General features: G+C 40.7%; 1 protein-coding gene across 4 annotated transcripts in view; it reads right to left on the bottom strand.

Annotated features, from left to right (window-relative positions):
- Positions 1 to 3,517: 3,517 nt before the first annotated feature.
- Positions 3,518 to 20,058, bottom strand: part of ANXA4 (annexin A4) — a 47,682-nt gene continuing 31,141 nt past the window's right edge. For all 4 annotated transcript variants that reach the window (XM_084901230.1, XM_084901229.1, XM_084901228.1 and 1 more), the window contains 8 exons: positions 19,326 to 19,416; positions 17,668 to 17,747; positions 17,345 to 17,401; positions 11,779 to 11,872; positions 9,014 to 9,109; positions 8,111 to 8,169; positions 6,537 to 6,659; positions 3,518 to 4,389 (listed from right to left, as the gene is read on the bottom strand). In XM_084901230.1, coding sequence (XP_084757356.1) covers positions 4,330 to 4,389; positions 6,537 to 6,659; positions 8,111 to 8,169; positions 9,014 to 9,109; positions 11,779 to 11,872; positions 17,345 to 17,401; positions 17,668 to 17,747; positions 19,326 to 19,416 — 660 coding nt within the window. In that variant the 3' untranslated portion in view covers positions 3,518 to 4,329. The remainder of the gene's footprint in view (positions 4,390 to 6,536; positions 6,660 to 8,110; positions 8,170 to 9,013; positions 9,110 to 11,778; positions 11,873 to 17,344; positions 17,402 to 17,667; positions 17,748 to 19,325; positions 19,417 to 20,058) is intronic.

The raw sequence follows: 20,058 nt of genomic DNA, 5'->3' as shown, positions 1-20,058 counted from the left end.
GTTTGAGGGTAGAGGCTAGGAAAGGAGAATGATGGCTGAAAGAGGATCAAAGGACATGCCAGTGTTGGCCGTGAAACAGGTGTGGGCCACCACAGACATCCAGCATGGGGATCACCTTGCCTGTGCAAGAAGCCTGGATGGAAGGACAAGCAATGCAGCACAGAGAACCTGAAGTTTCCATCGGATTCTTAAAGGCTGAAGAACAATAATTTCATCTGACTTGCCAAGGGAACCGAAAGTGAGGAATCCCCTGATGATGGGGTTGATAAAAGAACCCAAGAGAATGTCCATAAGAATCAGCTTTAAACATCTGCCAACAGCACACAGCATGGCCATCAACACCAGAGCACAGTCAGGCAATGTTAGTGGAAGTAGTTAGCTAGCTATTAATGAAGGCAGGAGGCAAAGGGAATCAGATATTAAGTATAATCAACTGGGGAGCATGAGCCTGCTTGCTTTGCCTGGAAGTCACAGCTTCACACACTTCCCAGGAAACCACCTGTCTGTCCCCATAGAACACCGGGAGAAGGGATAGAACAACGAAGAGGAACTTAAGCACATGCACAAGGGAAGTCAGAATGGCACAGGGGGAGGTGCTTGACCATAGCCTGGGGAAATAAAGGACTAGATTGGTTGGAAGGTGGGCCCAGTGCAGTTTGGAAAGCTTGGGAAAAAGACTAGTTATTTTGCAAAAGGTGGCCCTAGTCTTTTAAAAGCCTGAGATACTATAACCCCACAATCCCAGGGGAACAAAGAAGATAGATTCTCTTTCTCTCTCTCTCTCATCTAGTAGCCAACTGGGGCCAAAATTCAGCAGGTTCCAAGACTAAATGTTACCCAGGAACTCTGGACAGTGGCTTTTGTATTGCCCTTAATGAAGATAAGATTGGACTTTTCCTCATGGCAGATAATGGATGGAGATGGGACACTGGAGGGGCAGCCATCTATTTCCACCCAAATAAATCTTGTCACACAACAATCTCTCATGTATGGGTCCATGAAAAGCTTCACTTGAGATCCTGTGAAAGAACATGATTTCCACTGGCAACACTACTACAACCCTGGCTAGGTTGGGGGCTAAGGGATAGAGCACGAAAGGAAGCCTACGTAGACAAAGAGAGGCTACCATGATCCTTCCCCCAAAGCCATCAATAGGCCAGAGCTGCCGAAACCGGTGGGCTCAGTGGATAGAGCGTTGGCCTGTGGACTGGAAGGTCCCGGGTTCGATTCTGGTCAAGGGCATGTACCTTGGTTGCAGGCACATCCCCAGAAGGGGGTGTGTTCAGGAGGCAGCTGGTTGATGATTCTCTCTCATCGATGTTTCTAACTCTCTATCCCTCTCTCTTCCTTTCTGTGAAAAATCAATAAAATATATTACAAAAGAAAAGAGAGGCTATCTCTTAAAAAATAAAAATAAAAAAAATAGGCCAGAGCTGAAGGAAGGAAGAAGCTTCAATTAAAATCAAATTTGGAATTTTGACTGGGCTTATTAATTACTAAAATGATTGTTTTATGACCTTAAGGGACTGCACAGTAGGACTTTTTATAATCTAAGAGTCACCAGAAAAGTTATAACTCTATTCTCTATTGGAATTTTCACCTAAAGACAGAAGAATTGGGCCCAATAAGTAAATATAAATGAATAGTGGGAGAGGAAAATGAAGTGACTTCTTATAGTATTACATCAGACTTATTGAATACTAGAGGCCCAGTGCACGAAATTCATGCACTGGTAGGGTCCCTAGCAGCTGCCAGCTGCTGGCTGGGTACTCCCTCCCTTCCCCCTGGATGGCCACGCCCTCTGGTCAAACTCTGGGACAACTGGTCGAGGGGACAATTTGCATACTATGCTTTTATTATATATAGGATAACAAACATTCCTCTAAGGTGGCTTTATCCTACCCTCTAGAAAACTTCTAGTCAACAAATACAAATTGTTTTAAAATTCTGGCTAAGTCATATACAATTTAATAGTAACACTACAAAAAAAAAAAGTGTAATGCTTCTAAAATCAAATAAAATTATTTGGAAATTTCATGCTCTTCTGCGTAGGTATCAAAGCAGCAGAACTATTTCCTATTTTTAACTAGAATTACTAAGTATTCGTGTAAATAGCTTTTACCAATTGCTTGATCACTTATTAGTATAATAAGTAGAAACAAATTGAAAAATAAACCCTGATATTTCACCTGTCAACATACAAATAGTATAGAATGAACAGCGAAGATAAATATTCTTATTTAATACTAGAGGCCTGATGCACGAAATTTGCTCAAGAGTAGGCCTTCGCAGCCTCAGCGGCTGCCTCAATCCCATGGCTACAGACCCTGCTTCATCTGGAAGGTCATCCAGTTTAATTAGCATATTCTGTTTTTATTATTATAGATAAGTATTCCACTTAGCTGAAATTGGTTTGGCTCAATGGATAGAGTGCCGGCCTGCAGACTGAAGGGTCTCAGGTTCGATTCCGGTCAAGGACATTTACTTTGGTTGTGGGCATATCTCCAGTGGGTGTGTGTGCAGGAGGCAGCTAATCAATGTTTCTCTCTGATAGATGTTTCTAACTCTCTATCCTTCTACCTCCTCTCTGCAAAAAAATCAATTATATATATATATATATATATATATATATATATATATATATATATTTAAAAGTATTCCAGCCAAAACCGGTTTGGCTGAGTGGATAGAGCATCGTCGGTCTGTGGACTGAAGGGTCCCAGGTTCTATTCCGGACAAGGGCATGTACCTTGGTTGTGGGTACATCCCTGGTGGGGGGTGTGCAGGAGCCAGCTAGTCGATGTTTCTCTCATCAATATTTCTAGCTTTCTATTCCTCTCCCTTCCTCAATGTAAAAAGTCAATAAAATATATATTTTTTAAAAAGTATTCCACTTAGAATGGAATCACTCATTTTCAGAGAATAAATTAAATACATTATGTCATTAAGTAAGAATACCATTTGGTATATGTGAAGATTAGTTTTACAGCAGTAGGTGTAGCAGTACATAAGACTAATGATGTTGTTTCTTCCCCCTCAATGTTGTAGTTCTTTTTTTGTTGTTGTTTTTTTAATATATTTTATTGATTTTGTTCAGAGAGGAAGGGAGAGAGATAGAGAGTTAGAAACATCGATGAGAGAGAGTCATCAATCAACTGCCTCTTGCACACCCCCTACTGGGGATATGCCTGCAACCAAGGTACTTGACCGGAATCGAACCCGGACCCTTCAGTCCCCAAACCGACGCTCTATCCACTGAGCCAAACTGGTCTCGGCATTGTAGTTCTTAATAGAAACTGAGTAACACAAGTCCTTCTAAAACACCTTTTAGGTTTCAGGATGAAAAAAATTCACAAGTGGTAAAGTCGGATAAAGAGTATACCTCATTTTAAAGACACATGTTTTATTCAAATTATTTTTCCATGATGTATACAAACTGAACTTTTTAATCAAAATTATTCTAGAGTTGAAAGGCACAGTGCAAATGTAAATGAGTACAAATTGACAAAATCCAAAATGACTTAAAAATTATTTTTAGCACAAAAAAATTTAAGTAAAATTCAGAGCATTACATTCACAATTACAAACTGGCTTAAGACGTTAACAAAAGTATTGTGGAATGTCCAACATTTATGTTTGGTAACCAGACATATAAGATCTGTATAACCATAATTAGAATTTAATTTTTTCAGACAACTTGGTGATTTTGGTACAATTCAAATTGGAGAGAGTAAGTGATCTTGACATAAGATGTGATGGAGGAAGTATTTCACAACGAACATAGTAAGGATCAACTAATGCTATCAACAGAACCTAAACAAAGAACATTTGTGGGTGCTTTCAAACTATGACTATGTGAAATAGGAAATTGGACAGATATTCTTACTAACTAGAAGTTCACAATTTCAAATTAAGAAATTACTAGCCACTTTAAAAATAGAATTAGGAAAGAAAAATGACTTTAGAATAGCCTTCCAGTCTTCCACTTTTATAGATTTTCACCAAAAAGAAACATGAAATAATTTAATATAACCCAATTTCTGTGAAATACAAATGAGGAAGAGATATATTAAAAACATGGAACACACTATTATTTCTAATTTTAAATCTCCTTTTAAGTTTTATGAGCTTTGAAATACAAGTACAGCTTCCAAGCATCATGAGTTATAATTATAGATGAATAATAACACAGTCTATATCCTAGGATGCAAATGTAGGCGTTTTAATTGGGAAATAAGTGTTCTGAGATAATGCTAATAGCAGTGTAGAAAAATGAAGTTAAAAAATATCAAGATTTTGGGAATCCTCTTATCTTCCCAGGATTTCAGTTTAATCATCTCCTCCACAGAGAATAAGCAGGACCTTCCTGTAGTCTCCAGATGTGTCACCCTGAGGAGAGGGAAGCAAAGTTACAGTCAGATAAATGAGTGCTAAAATGGAATACACAGCTTGAAGTCTCCAGGTTAACTTTGTAAAGCTTGTTTGGATTTTTCTCAGAGTTTTAAAAATAACGTTTGTTATTGTTTATTACAATAGTTAATACTTGTAATATTACTGTTCGATGAAGAAAATGAAGACATAAAAGAACATAAAAATCATCCATAATTCCACCATCTAGAGTTTACTATTCTTTTTAAAAAATTTATTTTTTTATTGATTTCAGAGAGGAAGGGAGAGGAAGAGAGAGATAGAAACATCAATGATGAGAGAGAATCATTGATGACTACATCCTGCATGTCCCGTTCCCCCCCCGCCCCCCACTGGGTATCAAGTCCGCAACCCTGGGCATGTGCCCTTGACTGGAACTGAACCCTGGATCCTTTGGTACACAGGCCTACGCTCTATCCACTGAGCCAAATCAGCTAGGGCTAGAGAGATTACTATTCTTAACATTTTGGTTTGTGCATGTCCTTCCAGACTTTTTCCTATGCATATAGATTCCTATATGATGGGACTGAAGTATTTTGTATTCTGATTTTTTACTTAATATAGCCTGAATATTTCCCTATTTTAATTCATTAAATACTCTTACACAGCATTGTTGATTAATGACTACAAATAATTCCACTGTACATAGGTAAAATAATTTATTTGATCTTCTCCCCATTGTTGGATATTTACATTGCTTCTAATTTTGTAGTATTACAAACACTGCTGCAATAAGTCTATCATAGTTAAATTTTTTTTGCATTTCCTTGATGATTTACTCAGGATAAATTGTCATAAAATAAGAATTACTGAATTAATGATCATGTATTTTCTTAAGTCTTTTGATAAGGGTTGCAAAATAGGCTAAATGAAGGTGCTATAATTTCTACATTTTTATGGGCTAATTAATAGAGCAGTTTTTGCTAGTGTTCCATAGGCACTAAAAAAGATGGAGTCTGTGTTTATAGGGTTCAAAGTTTAACTTACATCTGTTAAAATATATTAATATATTCTTGTTTATACTTTGCCTCATTGATCTGCCAAAGAACAACGGTATATTAAAGTCTCCCTTGCATAGTATCTTCATCAGTGTCTTATTTTGGAGCCTTGAATGTCTTATTTGTATACTTGAGTGCAATTCTATTTGGCACCTACAGTTTCATAAGAATTTGATCTTTGTTGTGAATCACTGCCTTTATCAATATGAAGTGATCCACTTTCTCCTATTAATTCTTTTTCTCTTTAAAGTCTTTTTTTATTTACAGTATAACCCTACTTTCTTTTTCATGTTTGTCAAATGTTCTTTTATGGTCATCTATGAATCTTTAAAGTATTTTATTTACAAATAGCTATATATCGGCTCTGCAAAATAAAGTTGCCTTATAGGCCAGATAGAAATAGAAGCAAGTTCCTGAATAAATAATACTACCATGAAATCTGTAGCTCAAATCACCTAATAGTTATACTCTCCAAGCTCTCAGGAGGATTCAGAATATTTAATTCACAGATCATTTTCTGATTTGAATTTGTTGTGCAGGCAACACCAGCTTCTAGAAAAATGGGTCTTGGCTTCATATTTATGGCCTCATAATTATCTTCCAGAAGCAAAACCCAAGTAATGAGGGGTTTTAGGGATGTGACTCATTTCTCATCCCACCCATGCCATGTTAGCCCGCCTAGAAGTCTAGTGTCAGGAAAAGAACAGCAACCCAAGATGGCGAACACGCTTTCCTATATTCTCAGTAGACCTCAGTTGGTCCTGGATCAGATTCTGAAGGACTGGTTTAGTTGCTTATCTTTCATTGTAAGCAGGTAGACAGAGAAATTGTGGCTCTTAAAGTGTTCATTAAAATATAATCTTTCTGTGTCTGGGATCAACATGAAATAATTAGTATATTTACAACGCAAACATTTCCAGTTTCTAACCTGGCAGAGATTGAAACATCTGTGTGAAAGGAGAGAGACTGGAAATATTCCCTTGAAAGGTGTTTATTTCACTTTAAAGGTGTTTATTTCCTGCCAATGAGAGGATGAGATGTGTCTAAATACCTAGGTCAGAACCCCATCCTTTCATCAGAGCCTCCCTGGGGCCAGGGCAGACTCCCTACCTTGATGAAGGAGTACAGAGACTTTCCATAGAGCCTCATGAAGTGTGCCCGGATGTCCAACATATCAATCTCTGCCCGAGAAACCATCACTCTGATAAGGGTGTCATCATCGGTGCCCAAGCCCTAGGGAAGAAAACAAGATCCCACCCTATTAAGGTCCGATGGTTTCCAGACATGCTCTTTCGTCCGTCAGTCAGCGCAAGACTGTGCACGACTCTCCTGACGATGTCCTTTATGCCACGACCTACGGGGCGTATGGAATACCTCTCCTCACCAACTGAACTTTCCAGTCCTCTGTTCTGACCCTCTAGACATGCCCTGTGTTCTCCAGCTACAAGCTTCCCTTGCAATGATTCCTTCCCACCCCTCCAGGCCACCCCTCCAGACCACCCCTCCAGACCACCCCTCCAGGCCACCCCTCCAGGCCACCCCTCCAGGCCACCCCTCCAGACCACCCCTCCAGGCCACCCCTCCAGGCCACCCCTCCAGACCACCCCTCCAGACCACCCCTCCAGGCCACCCCTCCAGACCACCCCTCCAGACCACCCCTCCAGACCACCCCTCCAGGCCACCCCTCCAGACCACCCCTCCAGACCACCCCTCCAGGCCACCCCTCCAGACCACCCCTCCAGACCACCCCTCCAGGCCACCCCTCCAGACCACCCCTCCAGGCCACCCCTCCAGACCACCCCTCCAGGCCATGGCATCCTCCCCGCCCCATCCTTTCTCCCATGTAATAGCTTCCAGTGTAAAACCTACTCTAAGGTCCTGCTTAAACATAACAATTTCTTTATATATTCTTTTCTGATCAATACCTTCTAAAAAAAAACCAAAAAAACCAAATGTGTGAAATACCCTATCCTCTGTGCTCCTATAATTCTGTTCCGTCTGTTCTGATAGTCAGCTACTGTATTGCATTCTATTTTGTTCTTATTGGTGTTTTGCACATCCCTGCCTTCCCCTCAAGGCTAGAAGTTCTTTGACAGCAAGGACTACATTTTCATCTTTCCTGTAACCCCCCCCCCCCCTCCGCCCCGTTCCCACCAAAGGTACTGGCACAGGGTACAATGCATGGTTAGGAGCTTGAGTTCTGAAGCCAAACTCCAGTGTGTGCATCCCAACTCCATTACTTCTTCACGAGGACCCTGGGCAAATTGCATATCCTCTCTATCCCTCAGTTTTCTCATCTGTAAAATGGGGGTTGATAATTGTACATACCTCATAAGGCTGTTATGGGAATAAAACTAATTTACATGGTGTCCCCCCTAAAATGTATACACATTTTAACAGATGATAGCTCAATTTTTAAAAATGAAATGTATTTTAATAAGCACTGTCTGTATGATTAGTCAAAATATGCATATACATTTTGGGGGACACCCTATATATAGAGAGAAAGTGTTAGGAAGAATGATCACACATTATAAGTACTCAATAAATATTACCTAGTAGTATTATTAGCAGGCACTCAGTGAAGTATTTGATCAATTAAACTGAATATATTAGACTGATTTTGTCTCATTTGGACACAAGACATGTCAGAGCCATTCAGATGCTTAAAAAGAAGACTTTACCTTCATAGATTTATAAAGCCTTTCAGCAAAATATGCAGGTTTATTCCTCATGCACTTTACTGTTAAGAGATTAAAAAAAAGAAGAAAAAATGAAAAGATTACAGATAAAATCTATGAGAAAACGTGACAGTTGTTCCTTCTGTTTCTATAAACTATGAAATAGAATCTCTTTGTCAGAAAAATTGTAGGTAAGCAATGTTTTATGAAGACAGGCTATGCTGAAAGCACTTTCACAGATGGGAAGCACTCCATTTATTGTCAAGTTCCTGGAGAAGTCATTAATAAAGGCCATTAAAGCAAAAGGCAGCTTATAGTTTAAAAATGATTATCATCTCTACCATGTGAAGTTGTTTTAACCCAGTGGTTCTCAACCTTCCTAGTGCCGTGACCCTAATCATAATGTAAATATTGGTGTTTTCCGATGGTCTTAGGCGACCCTGCTAGTGGTTCTCAATCTGTGGAAAGACCATCGGAAAACACAGATATTTACATTGAGATTCATTAACAGTAGCAAAATTACAGTTATGAAGTAGCAACAAAAATAATTTTACGGTTGGGGGTTCACCACAACATGAGGAACTGTATTAAAGGGCCGTGGCATTAGGAAGGTTGAGAACCACTGTTTTAACCATTCACAGACTTATAAGTTGCAGTTAGTATAGCATTATCTTTCCTATACCCTTAAATATAAAGGCACAGAGTATATAAAATATATAAAGCTATATGGTACAATAAAAATGAGGTTTGTATAGAATAGTTCTTGTTTAAAATTGTGGATCAGAGCATGAGTGATTTAAACAATTTTTTTTTATCCCTGAAAAAAAATTTCTAATCCCATGACTACAAACTGATAGCCAAGTCTGTAAACATCTGTTTCTCCACCCCAACCCTTGCCAAGCTTACCTATGGCCAGCAGGGCATCTTCAAAGCTACCAGATGTTTCAGATTTAATACTCTGTTCGATATCCTTCTGCGATATCCTTTTGTATTCATCAAATACTACAAACAATAACAAAATGGAATTATAAATAATTAAAAAAAAGAGTAGAGGAAATGAACATTTACAGAAAATGAACATTTAATGAGCATCTTTGAACAAGATCACGCTATTCTTTGGCATATTTCAGGAAGAAACTAGTTAGCAATGCGGGTGAGACCAGGGAGGCACGTGGAATGAGCCCGAGGAGAGGAGGGTATCAGGCAAGTCTGTTCCCTTATATGAGACCCCGTTTTCTCACGCATCAAATGGAGATAACCTTCGGAGACATCTGCTTTCTTTTCTCATTGTTTCCGTAATAAGATGAATGTGTCTTTTTATAATTTTGGCCTTGGCAATCACCAATCTATCCTCCTTTTAGCTAATCAAAACTAGAGCAATCCAAACTCTTCACAATTGGTTGCATCTTTTAATAGATTTTAACACAATGACTTTTCTTCACTTTTTTTTGTCAAGTGTTTTTGAATGTGATGAATGAATCTTCCTCTCTTGCTGCCTTCTTAGAGGGGCTGTCTGTTTTGTTTATCATCTTAGCATCAGCTTCTACTGGCCTCCCAATAGTGTGATTCTCACCAGGCTGTCAACCCAAGGACACCCCTGTCCCTCAACATACACCATAAGCTCTACCACATTGGTGAGCAGTTCACCCAATCAGCACCAACCAGTCTCACCCTCCTGGGATATTTAAATTGAGTATATAGATCCTGGGGATGGCCAAAAGCACGTTCAGAGAACAAAAGCATCATCTGGAAAACCTGTTAAACTTCCTGAGGGTCACTTTCAGATGTTGTTCTAAGTCTGCCACTCTGAAGTCGGGGTTCAAGGATCAGCGTTTTCCATGGAGACCAGACTTAGAGAAACTGCCTTAGAAATAAAATCCATGACTCCCTTCTAGTGAGACCCCCAGATCTGCTTTAATTTCTGTTCTTCCTGAAGTTGTTCAGCTCTCTCTTCAATTCAATAAGCCACCAAGAGTCTCCATTTTCCCTCTTGTCCCATTCTATATTATTCCCTTTTTTTAAAATCTTAAATTGGAATCAGTGTATATTGCTTGCAATAAAAAAAGAATCTAATTGACACATTTTCTAAGCCTCAGTCTTTTCTACTGTAAAATGAGGGAAATGATAGCTGTTCCATTGGGATGCTGTAACAAACAATGCTTATAATATACTTAGCACTAACACCTAAAAGTTGGAGAATTAACAAAACCTTTCTTATGAATTCTTACTATTATTGTTGATTGGTAAGAAACTTATAAAGTTTTCTTTATTTAAATAATGCTTATTATATTTTCTTCCAGTGGCTTACAAACAAATTCTTTTATAACTGCCCAATTATTGACTTGTGCCTGGAAGTGAAATTTGTTATAAATGAATTTGCATGAAATCGACTTCTGAGGACCTGCAGTTTTTGGAAAGTACCACCAGGGGGAGATGTGTGCTATTTGTAATCAGGAAAAGAAAGGCAAAGGAACAGGGAGCCGTCAGAAGGTGGTGCAACTGGTGTGTTCCATAGTCCATGACACTTATTAACAGGAGTAATAACCTATTTCTTATCCCTGTGGAACATCTAAGATAATTTCAACTTCCAAGTGTGTTGTAATTTTTCAATTACTTTGTTTTCAATTTTGCAAACTCATTCTCAAATTTCCCACAAGTTTTGTAAATTGTGATTATAAGGCCACAGTGGGTTTATAAAATTATGACATAGCATAAAGACTTAAAGAGCTTATTAAAAAAAGAAAATCTTATTAAACCCTTTTGCTGTTTACAAGAAGAAAATTAACCTGACAACAAATATTCTACAATTGTTTGGTATCTTTTCCCCAAAGAAGTTAAAAGCACATTATGTAGACTAGCATTATCAGAAGCAAATTAAAAACATTCCACTTAGGAAATAAACCTTAAATTATCCACTGTTCATCTGATGAAACATATACTCCCCAAAGAGATCACTTCTGTTAGTTTTACAACCTGGATGTTAAATAGGAATAAATGCCAATCAAAATTTATTTCTATTTTCTTGCTCTCTGACATACTAAAGATTTTTTCTTAGGTAACTCAATTTAAATAGAGCTGCTCTAGAAAAAGGGTTGACTATGAAGGTTGGTTTACTATAAACAGGAATGCCAAATTTCTATGAATACATCTGTTAATTATTCACCATTAATCTTTCAGAAATTGGCCCTCATGCACATAATTGCACTCACACATTTCCAAGGTAAGACATGTAAGGCAGTTCCAGACCATTAGTTTTTGCAACAAATAAAGGAGGAAAGGTTATCCATTAATTATGGGCAATATACACTGAGTGGCCAGGTTATTATGATCTCTGAACGCATAATAATCTGGCTACTCAGTGTATATTCTATATAATAAAAGGCTAATATACAAATTGTTCTCTCGACCAGGAGTTCCACCAGCAGGCAGGTCGGCCAACTGTCCACATCTCCTCCCCCTGGCCAGGCTGGCCGGACCCCACCCATGCACGAATTCATGCACCAGACCTCTAAAACACACACAGACATACACACACACACACACACACACACACACACACACACTGAGTGGCCAGATTATTATGCCTTCAGAGATCATAAAAATCGGGCCACTCAGTGCAGTTTTCATTAGCTTTCCAACAGGTTCTCTGGAGGATGAAGCCAGTGCCTTACCATGCAACAGATGGTTTCGATTCCGGGAACAGAGAACAGTTAGAAATTTCACCTCGTCTGTTCCCCATTTCTTCTCTCCAGCCTCATACAGGTCCTGAAGCCAAAAAAAGCACAAGTTTAAGACACCACAGAGAAGGTGCCAGCACATATCCACATATTTCCAGAACTTTAAAGAGCTGAGCTGGCTTAGTTTGACTTTGCTGGTGATGGGAGTAGAAGCGGTATTGGTGGTGAGTAGCAATGACTCAGGATTATTCCTTAGGTATATAACTAATGGGGCCCTATAACATCTCACGAGAGTCAGGGCAGTCACTAGCAGCTCCCTACATGCAGATGACATGGTTCTATCTTAAGAGCTAAAATGCATGGTCTAGATTGGGGTGGTCCCCTACTAACCACATGTGGCTATTTAAATTTTAATTAATTAAAATTAAATAAAAAATAAATAAAATTCAACTCCTCAGCCTCCCAGCCACATGTCAAGTGCTCAGTGGCCACATGTGTCTAGTGTCTGCTCGTCTTAGTGCAAAGGTAGCACATTTCACACATTGCAGAAAGTTCTATCGGACAACACTGCTCTAAAATGAGTTGTGATTTTCTTGGGGCTACAAAGGTCTCCCAGTAAAACCAAGACCCATTGGTAATTACTCATACTCTGACCAGGTGGGAATATAAGAAACTGATTCTAATTGCTTTAACTATACTATTGGTAAATCCATATCACTTCACATCTATTAGGATGGCTGCTATTTTAAAAAAATGTCAACAAGGTTGTGGAGAAATTGGAATCTTTGTGCATTGTTGGTGGGAAAGTAAAATGAGAAAATAGTATGGCTGGTCTTCAAAAAATTAAAAATAGAATTACTGTATGACCAGCAATACTATTTCTGAGGATATACCCAAAAGAATTGGATCTTAAGAAGATATTGGTATACTCATGCTCATAGCAGCGTTATTCACAATAGCCAAAAGGTAGAAGCACCTCAAATGTCCATTGAGAATGGATAAATAAAATGTGAGGCACGCATACAATGGAATACTATGTATCCTTAAAAAGAAATCAATCCATGTGCTACCACATGGATGAATGTTGAGGACATCATGCGAGGTGAAATAAGACAGTCATAAAAAGACAAATATTGTATGATTTCACTTATATATGAAGTGTCTAGAGCAGTGGTCGGCAAACTCATTAGTCAACAGAGCCAAATACCTACTGAGATTGTACATTTTTTGTGTATTTGCCATTTCTATTTTTAATTGTGAGTTGCCTGTTAAGGTCCATTGCCCCTACACTTGAAAACTATATGATTTTATTAACCAAAGTCACCCCAATAAATTCAATAAAAATTCTATTGTCCATTTATTTAAAAACTCCAGCATTCTTATGCTCTATTATCACAATCGTAGTTTTGATTTATCAATAACATAGTTAACTATATTATTTATAAAACCTCTTTATATGTTAAGCTTGTTATACATAAGGTGAGACTTTTCCCATTCTATCATTTGACCTTGAATTTTGTTTCTGGTATTATCTGAAAAATTTGTATGGTGGTGTTGTGTTGTTTTTTAATATATATTTTTTATTGATTTCAGAGAGGAATGAAGAGGGAGAGAGAGATAGAACATCAATGATGAGAGAGAATTACTGACTGGCTGCCTCCTGCATGCCCCTAAACTGGGGATCGAGTCCGCAACCCGGGAATGTGCCCTTGACCAGAATCGAACTTGGGACCCTTTAATCTATAAGCTGACGCTCTATCCACTGAGTCAAACCAGTTAGGGAGTTGTTGTTGTTGTTGTTTTATATTTTATTGATTTTTAACAGAGAGAAAGGGAGAGAGATAGAGAGCTAGAAACATCGATGAGAGAGAATCATCGACCAGCTGCCTCTTGCACACCCCCTACCAGGGATGTGCCCGCAACCAAGGTACATGCCCTTGACCGGAATCGAACCTGGGACCTTTCAGTCCGCAGACCAACGCTCTACCACTGAGCAAAACCAGCTTCGGCGGGAGTTGTTGTTTTTTAATGTAGCCAAACTACCAGTCATTTTCCTTTATAGTTTGCCTTGCGTGTCAGGCATATAACAAAACCTTTCCCAGCTCCAGATTAAAACATATTTAACGTTTTGTTGCAGTATCTTCCTGATCTCATTTATTTGCATTAAAATTGTAATCTATCAATATTTGGAATTCATTATGATATGAGGTGGAAGTTGGGATCTAACCTTTTTCTTTCCCAAATGATTCGTCAGTTATTCCAACTCCACTCAGTACTCTGCTTTCCTCACTGATTTAGAATGCTACCTGTCTATTCTCACATAGGCTTGGCTCGGCTCCTACACTTTCTAGTCATTCCTTGGGTTCTCACAATTCTTACACCAACGCCACATTCCTTAATTTATTTTTTTACCTTTATTATACCTTTAAGCATGTATCAATACAAAGTCTTCCACATCCTTTTTGTCACGATTCTAATCGCCATCCTTTTCCCTCTACATTCCTCCTTTTCTCTAATTGCTTCATCCCTTTTTTCAGAATTCTGAAGATTTTTTTTTTCTGTATAGCTTTCCACAACAATAATTCCATTTTCAGCAATATCGTTTTAAATCATGCCTGCTTCTAATGAGCTTCAAAATTCTGGTTTTCCCTTTTTCATCTAAGGACATTTCTCCTCAACCCATCTAGCTTCCCCTTTGAAAAGCAGCTCTGCTTGCCCTTCATCCAGCTCCTCTTCATCTGCTATTTTCTCACTGCATCTTCATTTAAAGCTCTCGTTTAATTATAACCCAAGTTTTGTCTCAATTATTTTTGGGCCCAGAGCAATCTGACTTCTTTCTCTTCCTTACAGCATGACCCTATTTGGTTCCTTTCATGCCTCTGTTTATAGGCCACATAGCGTTTGAGGTGACAATCTGTTGGTTTGCAAGCTCTTTCATTCTTAAACTAAAGGCCCATTGCATGATATTCGTGCAAGAATAGGCCTTCCTCCCCCTGGCTTCACTCCCAGCTGCCCAGGAGCCAGCACGTCCCTGCGCTCTGCCCGCCTGGAGCCAACAAGTCTGTGGGAGCAGAAAAGGGGTGGGGGGATGAGCGCTTGTGGCAAGTCCTTGCTTCTGTCCAGAGAACCGCTCCAGTAGCTCCCTCCACCTCCTTCCCCTCATAGCAGGTGTCATGCCTCTCCTAGTCGGTCCCGCCTACATGTGCAAATTAACATAAATCTTTGTCTGGTTAATTTGCATACTTGCTCTGATTGGCTGTGGGTGTACTGGAGTGATGGTTAATTTGCATGTTTTCTTTTATTAGGTAAGATGATGAGCAGTCTATCCAGACCTGATCTCCACCAATGCTTCCCCTCCACCCCCCATACACACACCCCCAGAACAAGGTGAGTGGATTCTTCTAGGAGCTCCTCACTTTTCATTTAGATGAATTTCAAGCAGGAGCACTTACAGCTAGTCCACTGAGGGCAGCCGAGACACAGCACAGGTCTTCTCTGAGGCATTTCTTCCGGTTTTCATGAGGCCTGCTCCAGGCTGGAGGGAGCTGAGCCTCTTTTCTGGGACAGGGTGGCCCTCCTGTGTCCTTGGCCCAGGTTTGCTGCCCATCTGGCATTTTAATGGCCCTTTTCCATCGTTTCCAGTCTGAAGCAGTTTTCCCTATTTTTATATTTCCTGGTCCTCTCCTTCCTCTGCTCCCCAGAACAAGGGAATCAAATCTGTGCCATTTTCTAGCAAAAGCTTTGAAGGGCATTAAAATACATCATGGACTTCTTTTTAAAGTAGGAATTCTGAACACTACCTATTATTTCCATTTTGTGCTGGTTTCATCTCAACAACAGAGGAGATTGAACAGGGGAGATAATAGCCTCTACATGGTAAAATTTCTACCTTTTATAAATAATTACTACCAGATTCCACCTGCCCTGACCATTCTCCTCATCTCAAAGGCAGTTACTTTCCTACATCAAAATCCAGCTCTAATAACCAAAGTCTGCCAATGATACCCTTGCTGCTGATGCAAATTAAAGAGCAAAGGTTGGCCAGGTTTTCCTACTGTCTTATCCTAGAAGAGCTGAAACCTTGACTGGGGTTGTTCTTAAATTCCTTGCCTCTTGTTAAGACATGGAAGTTCCAGAAAAACTATTCTAAGTTCTACTCCGTCTCTCCAACTTCCCCAGCCCAAACCTGTTTCAAAGCACCTTCCACACAGCCACCTCCAAGGAGAACTGTGCTCTTTGAAAAGCCCAAAAATATTTGTTTGTTGAACTGCATGGTTTAAAAAAAAAAAAAAATCAGACAGACGGGGATCCAAACAGCCCACTTCTACCAAACCTTGTGATCTTGGACTAGTTACTGAAATATCTGCATCTTAATCGTTAACACAGATGTAACAATATCTGCCCAGATTTGTCGTAAGAAAAACACGTACAGTAGTTAACACGATGCTTGGCACTTAGCAAACCCACGAAAAATTTGATAATGAATATAATGCTTCAGGAATAAATTGCTCACTAGCTCTTCATTTAATTTGGGATTCACCCGGGCTCTGGAGGTTCCTTCCAGCACACCCCCAAATGCTTTCCTTGAGGTAGCTGACATTCACAAAAGCATCCAGGAGATCCATACCTTTTCCCTCCTCAAAGCTTCTGCACTGAAGGCCATTTCCTGTGTCTCCTGTGTGGCCTGGGCCTCCCTGAGCCCTCAGCATGCTACCTGCCTATGACACACAGACCCCTCTCTCTTCCAGTGACAGCACAGGTTCTTCTCGCCTGTAGAATCCACAGTGGTCCATACCTCACATACTGAATGGGGCTAGTCCTTCTCGGTGGTTATACATCCAAACTGCCTAGGTTCAAGTCCCAGTTCTGCCATTTTTTTTTTTTTATCTGTATGAACTTGAGCAAGGAACTTGACTTCTCTGAGTCTCCATTTCCACAAAATAGGGGTAACAATATCTGCTTCATACGAATACCACAAGGATTCAACAACATACACCATATCAAGAGCTAAAACAGTGTTTGGCACCTGGTAAAAGACCCACTTTTTATTAGCTTTTATTATTAGTATTATCTGGCCACAGTAAACAGACAGAGGGTTGGTGCCAGGGCAGCCACTAGTGGGCTGGGTACCAAAGAAGCCACTGCCTGTTTGGGTTTGGTATTGATTTTACCCAACAGGGCACACACTGTGCCATGCTGTTTCATGCAGATCATATCAAAATTCTCTTTGGGCTAATAGAAATGCAAGGTAAACAAAACAAAGGCAGGTCCCTTCACCTCCAAGCCATTCGGAAGACACTCCACGGTTCTCTGGGGGTGACCACACCATGGCCCCAATGTCAAGAAATCTAGAATCCGGGGGTGCTTATATAATGATGCCTCATGCCACCCCCAAGCCCCAGGCGCTTCTGAAACTTCTGCTCTTCTATATTATCAGTGAGGATTATTTTTCTTAACATACCCCAGCCAGACCAATATACACTGAAATATAAGAGGGGGCTCACCAATTAAGGACTCTCCTACTGACAAAAGAGAAGAAAGGAGCCGCAGTCCTACTCACCTGGGCATCCTGCCTCATGAGAGCATCATCCAGGAAATTGCTTTCATCCCTGCCACCCTGAGGATGAGAGAAACAAGCCAAAGAGAATGAGAGGGCAGTCACAAAGATCTGGAGAAGACAGAATGTTTGGGAAGCCAATGACGTGATAACAAGGCAGAATGCCACAAGGGGTTACGCTCCCAGCCTAGGGAGAAAGGACAGAGGCCCAAGAATGTTCACATTTGGGAAGTTGAAAGGATGAGATAACCTGGAAACGGGAATAGAGGGAGCATGCCAATAAACCCAACCCCTATCAGAAACAGCCAGCAGAGGGCGCCACTCACAGCGGACAGAGACACCAGGACCCTCTGGAACATGAAGGACGTGTCAGAGCGAATGTCATCTTCAAGGCTCCTCCCGTATTCTAGAAAGAAAGATTGGCCACATCAGGACAGAGCCCTGTTCAGCACGGTGACACACTGCAGAGCCTCTGACCCCTCCTGGAACAGCCCGTTTACTGTTCATGAGGTTTTTTACTTTTACTTTACGCACAGTTTCTCAAAAACAACTCTGGTAAAAAGTCCAGCTTGTCATTATAGTGGAAACAAGATGTGCTTGTTCCTTACAGCTGGAGGTGGAGAAGGCCGGGCTGAAATCCTCACTGTTCCTCCTGTTGAGGGGGCTGTCTAAACATAGTTTTCAGTGACGACAGAACAGTAACCATGGAAAACAAATACTGTGGAGCAGAGACTGGTTTGGCTCAATGGATAGTGTTGGCTTGGGGACTGAAGGGTCCCGGGTTCGATTCCGGTCAGGGGCATGTACCTTGGTTGCGGGCATATCCCCAGTAGGGGGTGTGCAAGAGGCAGCTGATCGATGTCTCTCTCTCATCGATGTTTCTGGCTTTCTATCCCTCTCTCTTCCTCTCTGTGAAAAATCAATAAAATATATATTAAAAAAACAACAACAAAAAAACACACAAATACTGTGGAGTTTCAGAACCATGTTTGGGATTATACTAGGGGTTGTCAAGCTGTTTTTAAGAAACTGTGTGTAAAGTAAAAAAACCTGCCTCCTGCACACACCCCTCTGGGGATGTGCCCGCAACCAAGGTACATGCCCTTGACAGGAATCGAACCCGGGACCCTTCAGTCCGCAGGCCGGTGCTCTATCCACTGAGCCAAACCGGTTTCGGCTATCCTTCCTTATTTTCACCCCACATACCCATATTATTTTTCCTTCTATTGAAAAGATGGGATAATGCCATACTATTTTATGATGTGCAGTTTTCACATATCCACATATTCTATACCATTTAATGTAACTTAATAATATCCTACAATATGCGTTTGAGGACTACATAATAGTCTGCTGTGTGGGTGTACCCTATTTTATTTAACTAACCTGCTAAGCTGTTGGGCATGTTTAGCTAATATAACAAATACTGAATAAACACTATGAAATCTAAACCTTTGAGCATTCTTTATTATATCCTTAGGGCAAGAAAGGCAGGCAACATTTAAGGCTCTTCATCTGTACCAGCCTCCGGAGATTGTTGAGAAGGGAATAATGGCTCTCTTCCTGAGACGGCTGGAGGACATACAGCCCAGTCCGAATGAAGGTAAGGAGTTGGGCGAGACAGCCCCTCCAGGCCATTCCCTGGAATGCTGAGCTTCACTGGTGCCACCACTTTTGGACAAGCACCTTCGATGCTCTGATAAGAAGGAACAACTTTCCAGCTTTCAGAATAATGAATGGGAGTAGGTACCTCAGGCACGGGGTAGCCTGCGTAGAGTAATTTATTCCTCTGAGACGTCATGGGAAACCAACAGACAATCATTTGTCTGGACAGGGATCTGTCTTAACAGGGAGCTTAGAAGGGAGGATCCCTTGTAGTGTTGTTTCTATGAAGAAAGGCTGATCCGTGGGTAACCTTCCATTGCTAGTCTCGTTCTCAGACCACAGTGAAACCTCAGCCAGGGCCCCTGAGGAAGCTACATACGCAGCTGGTAGGTCTGGTTGATGCGCCGGATCTCCTCAGGCGTCCGGGAGGCCAGGATCTCAATCAGGCAGCCCTCATCCGTGCCAGCCCCCTGCGCGGGAAACCCAGAGGAGAAGGCTTTATGAGTCAGTTTACAGAGTCAAGTCCCAGAGAGAGAAGCAATATAACCAAGAACCTGCAGAGAATAAAGACTACCCACAGGGTTCTAGCTGCAGGATGTTTCTCATTTTTAAACGTCCTGCTCAAATTCCAACGCATTTACAGTGATCACTGTTAGTAAAACCAACATGTATGGGATGTTTCTGTGGTGGTGATTGTGCCAGGTTAGGCGCAGTTTCTGCTCTCCAGGGGCTTAATCTTCCCTAGATCGGGCTGTGCTTTTCCTTGAAAGGCAGAATCTTCTGGCAAAGGCTGTTGTGTCCTTGTTTTTCAAGAACCATCCATGAGACTAAATATTTATTGACACGGTTGAGGAGAGTGCTTGGATTTGAAGTTTAAACTTGGTCATTAAAAATCAGCAGAGCCCCGGGCTACAGCACAGTGGCTTGGCCTCCAGGGAGGCTGAGGATGCTTTTCTGCCAGTTCGGAGCCTGCAGCAGACTCAGAGGCCCCCAAGGTGTCAGTTGCAAAGTTTCATGTCTCAAACGTAGCTAAGGTGGCAAGAAAGCTTCTGGAACTCCACCAATAATTAGTACCATAATCCCCCCCTACGGAGCCACAGGAAAGAGAATAA

The sequence above is a fragment of the Pipistrellus hanaki genome (assembly GCF_964339955.1).
Source record: "Pipistrellus hanaki genome assembly, chromosome: 12".
NCBI lineage: Eukaryota > Metazoa > Chordata > Mammalia > Chiroptera > Vespertilionidae > Pipistrellus > Pipistrellus hanaki.
Note: the sequence above shows the minus strand (reverse complement) of the source record. Positions and strands in the feature narration are given on the sequence as shown.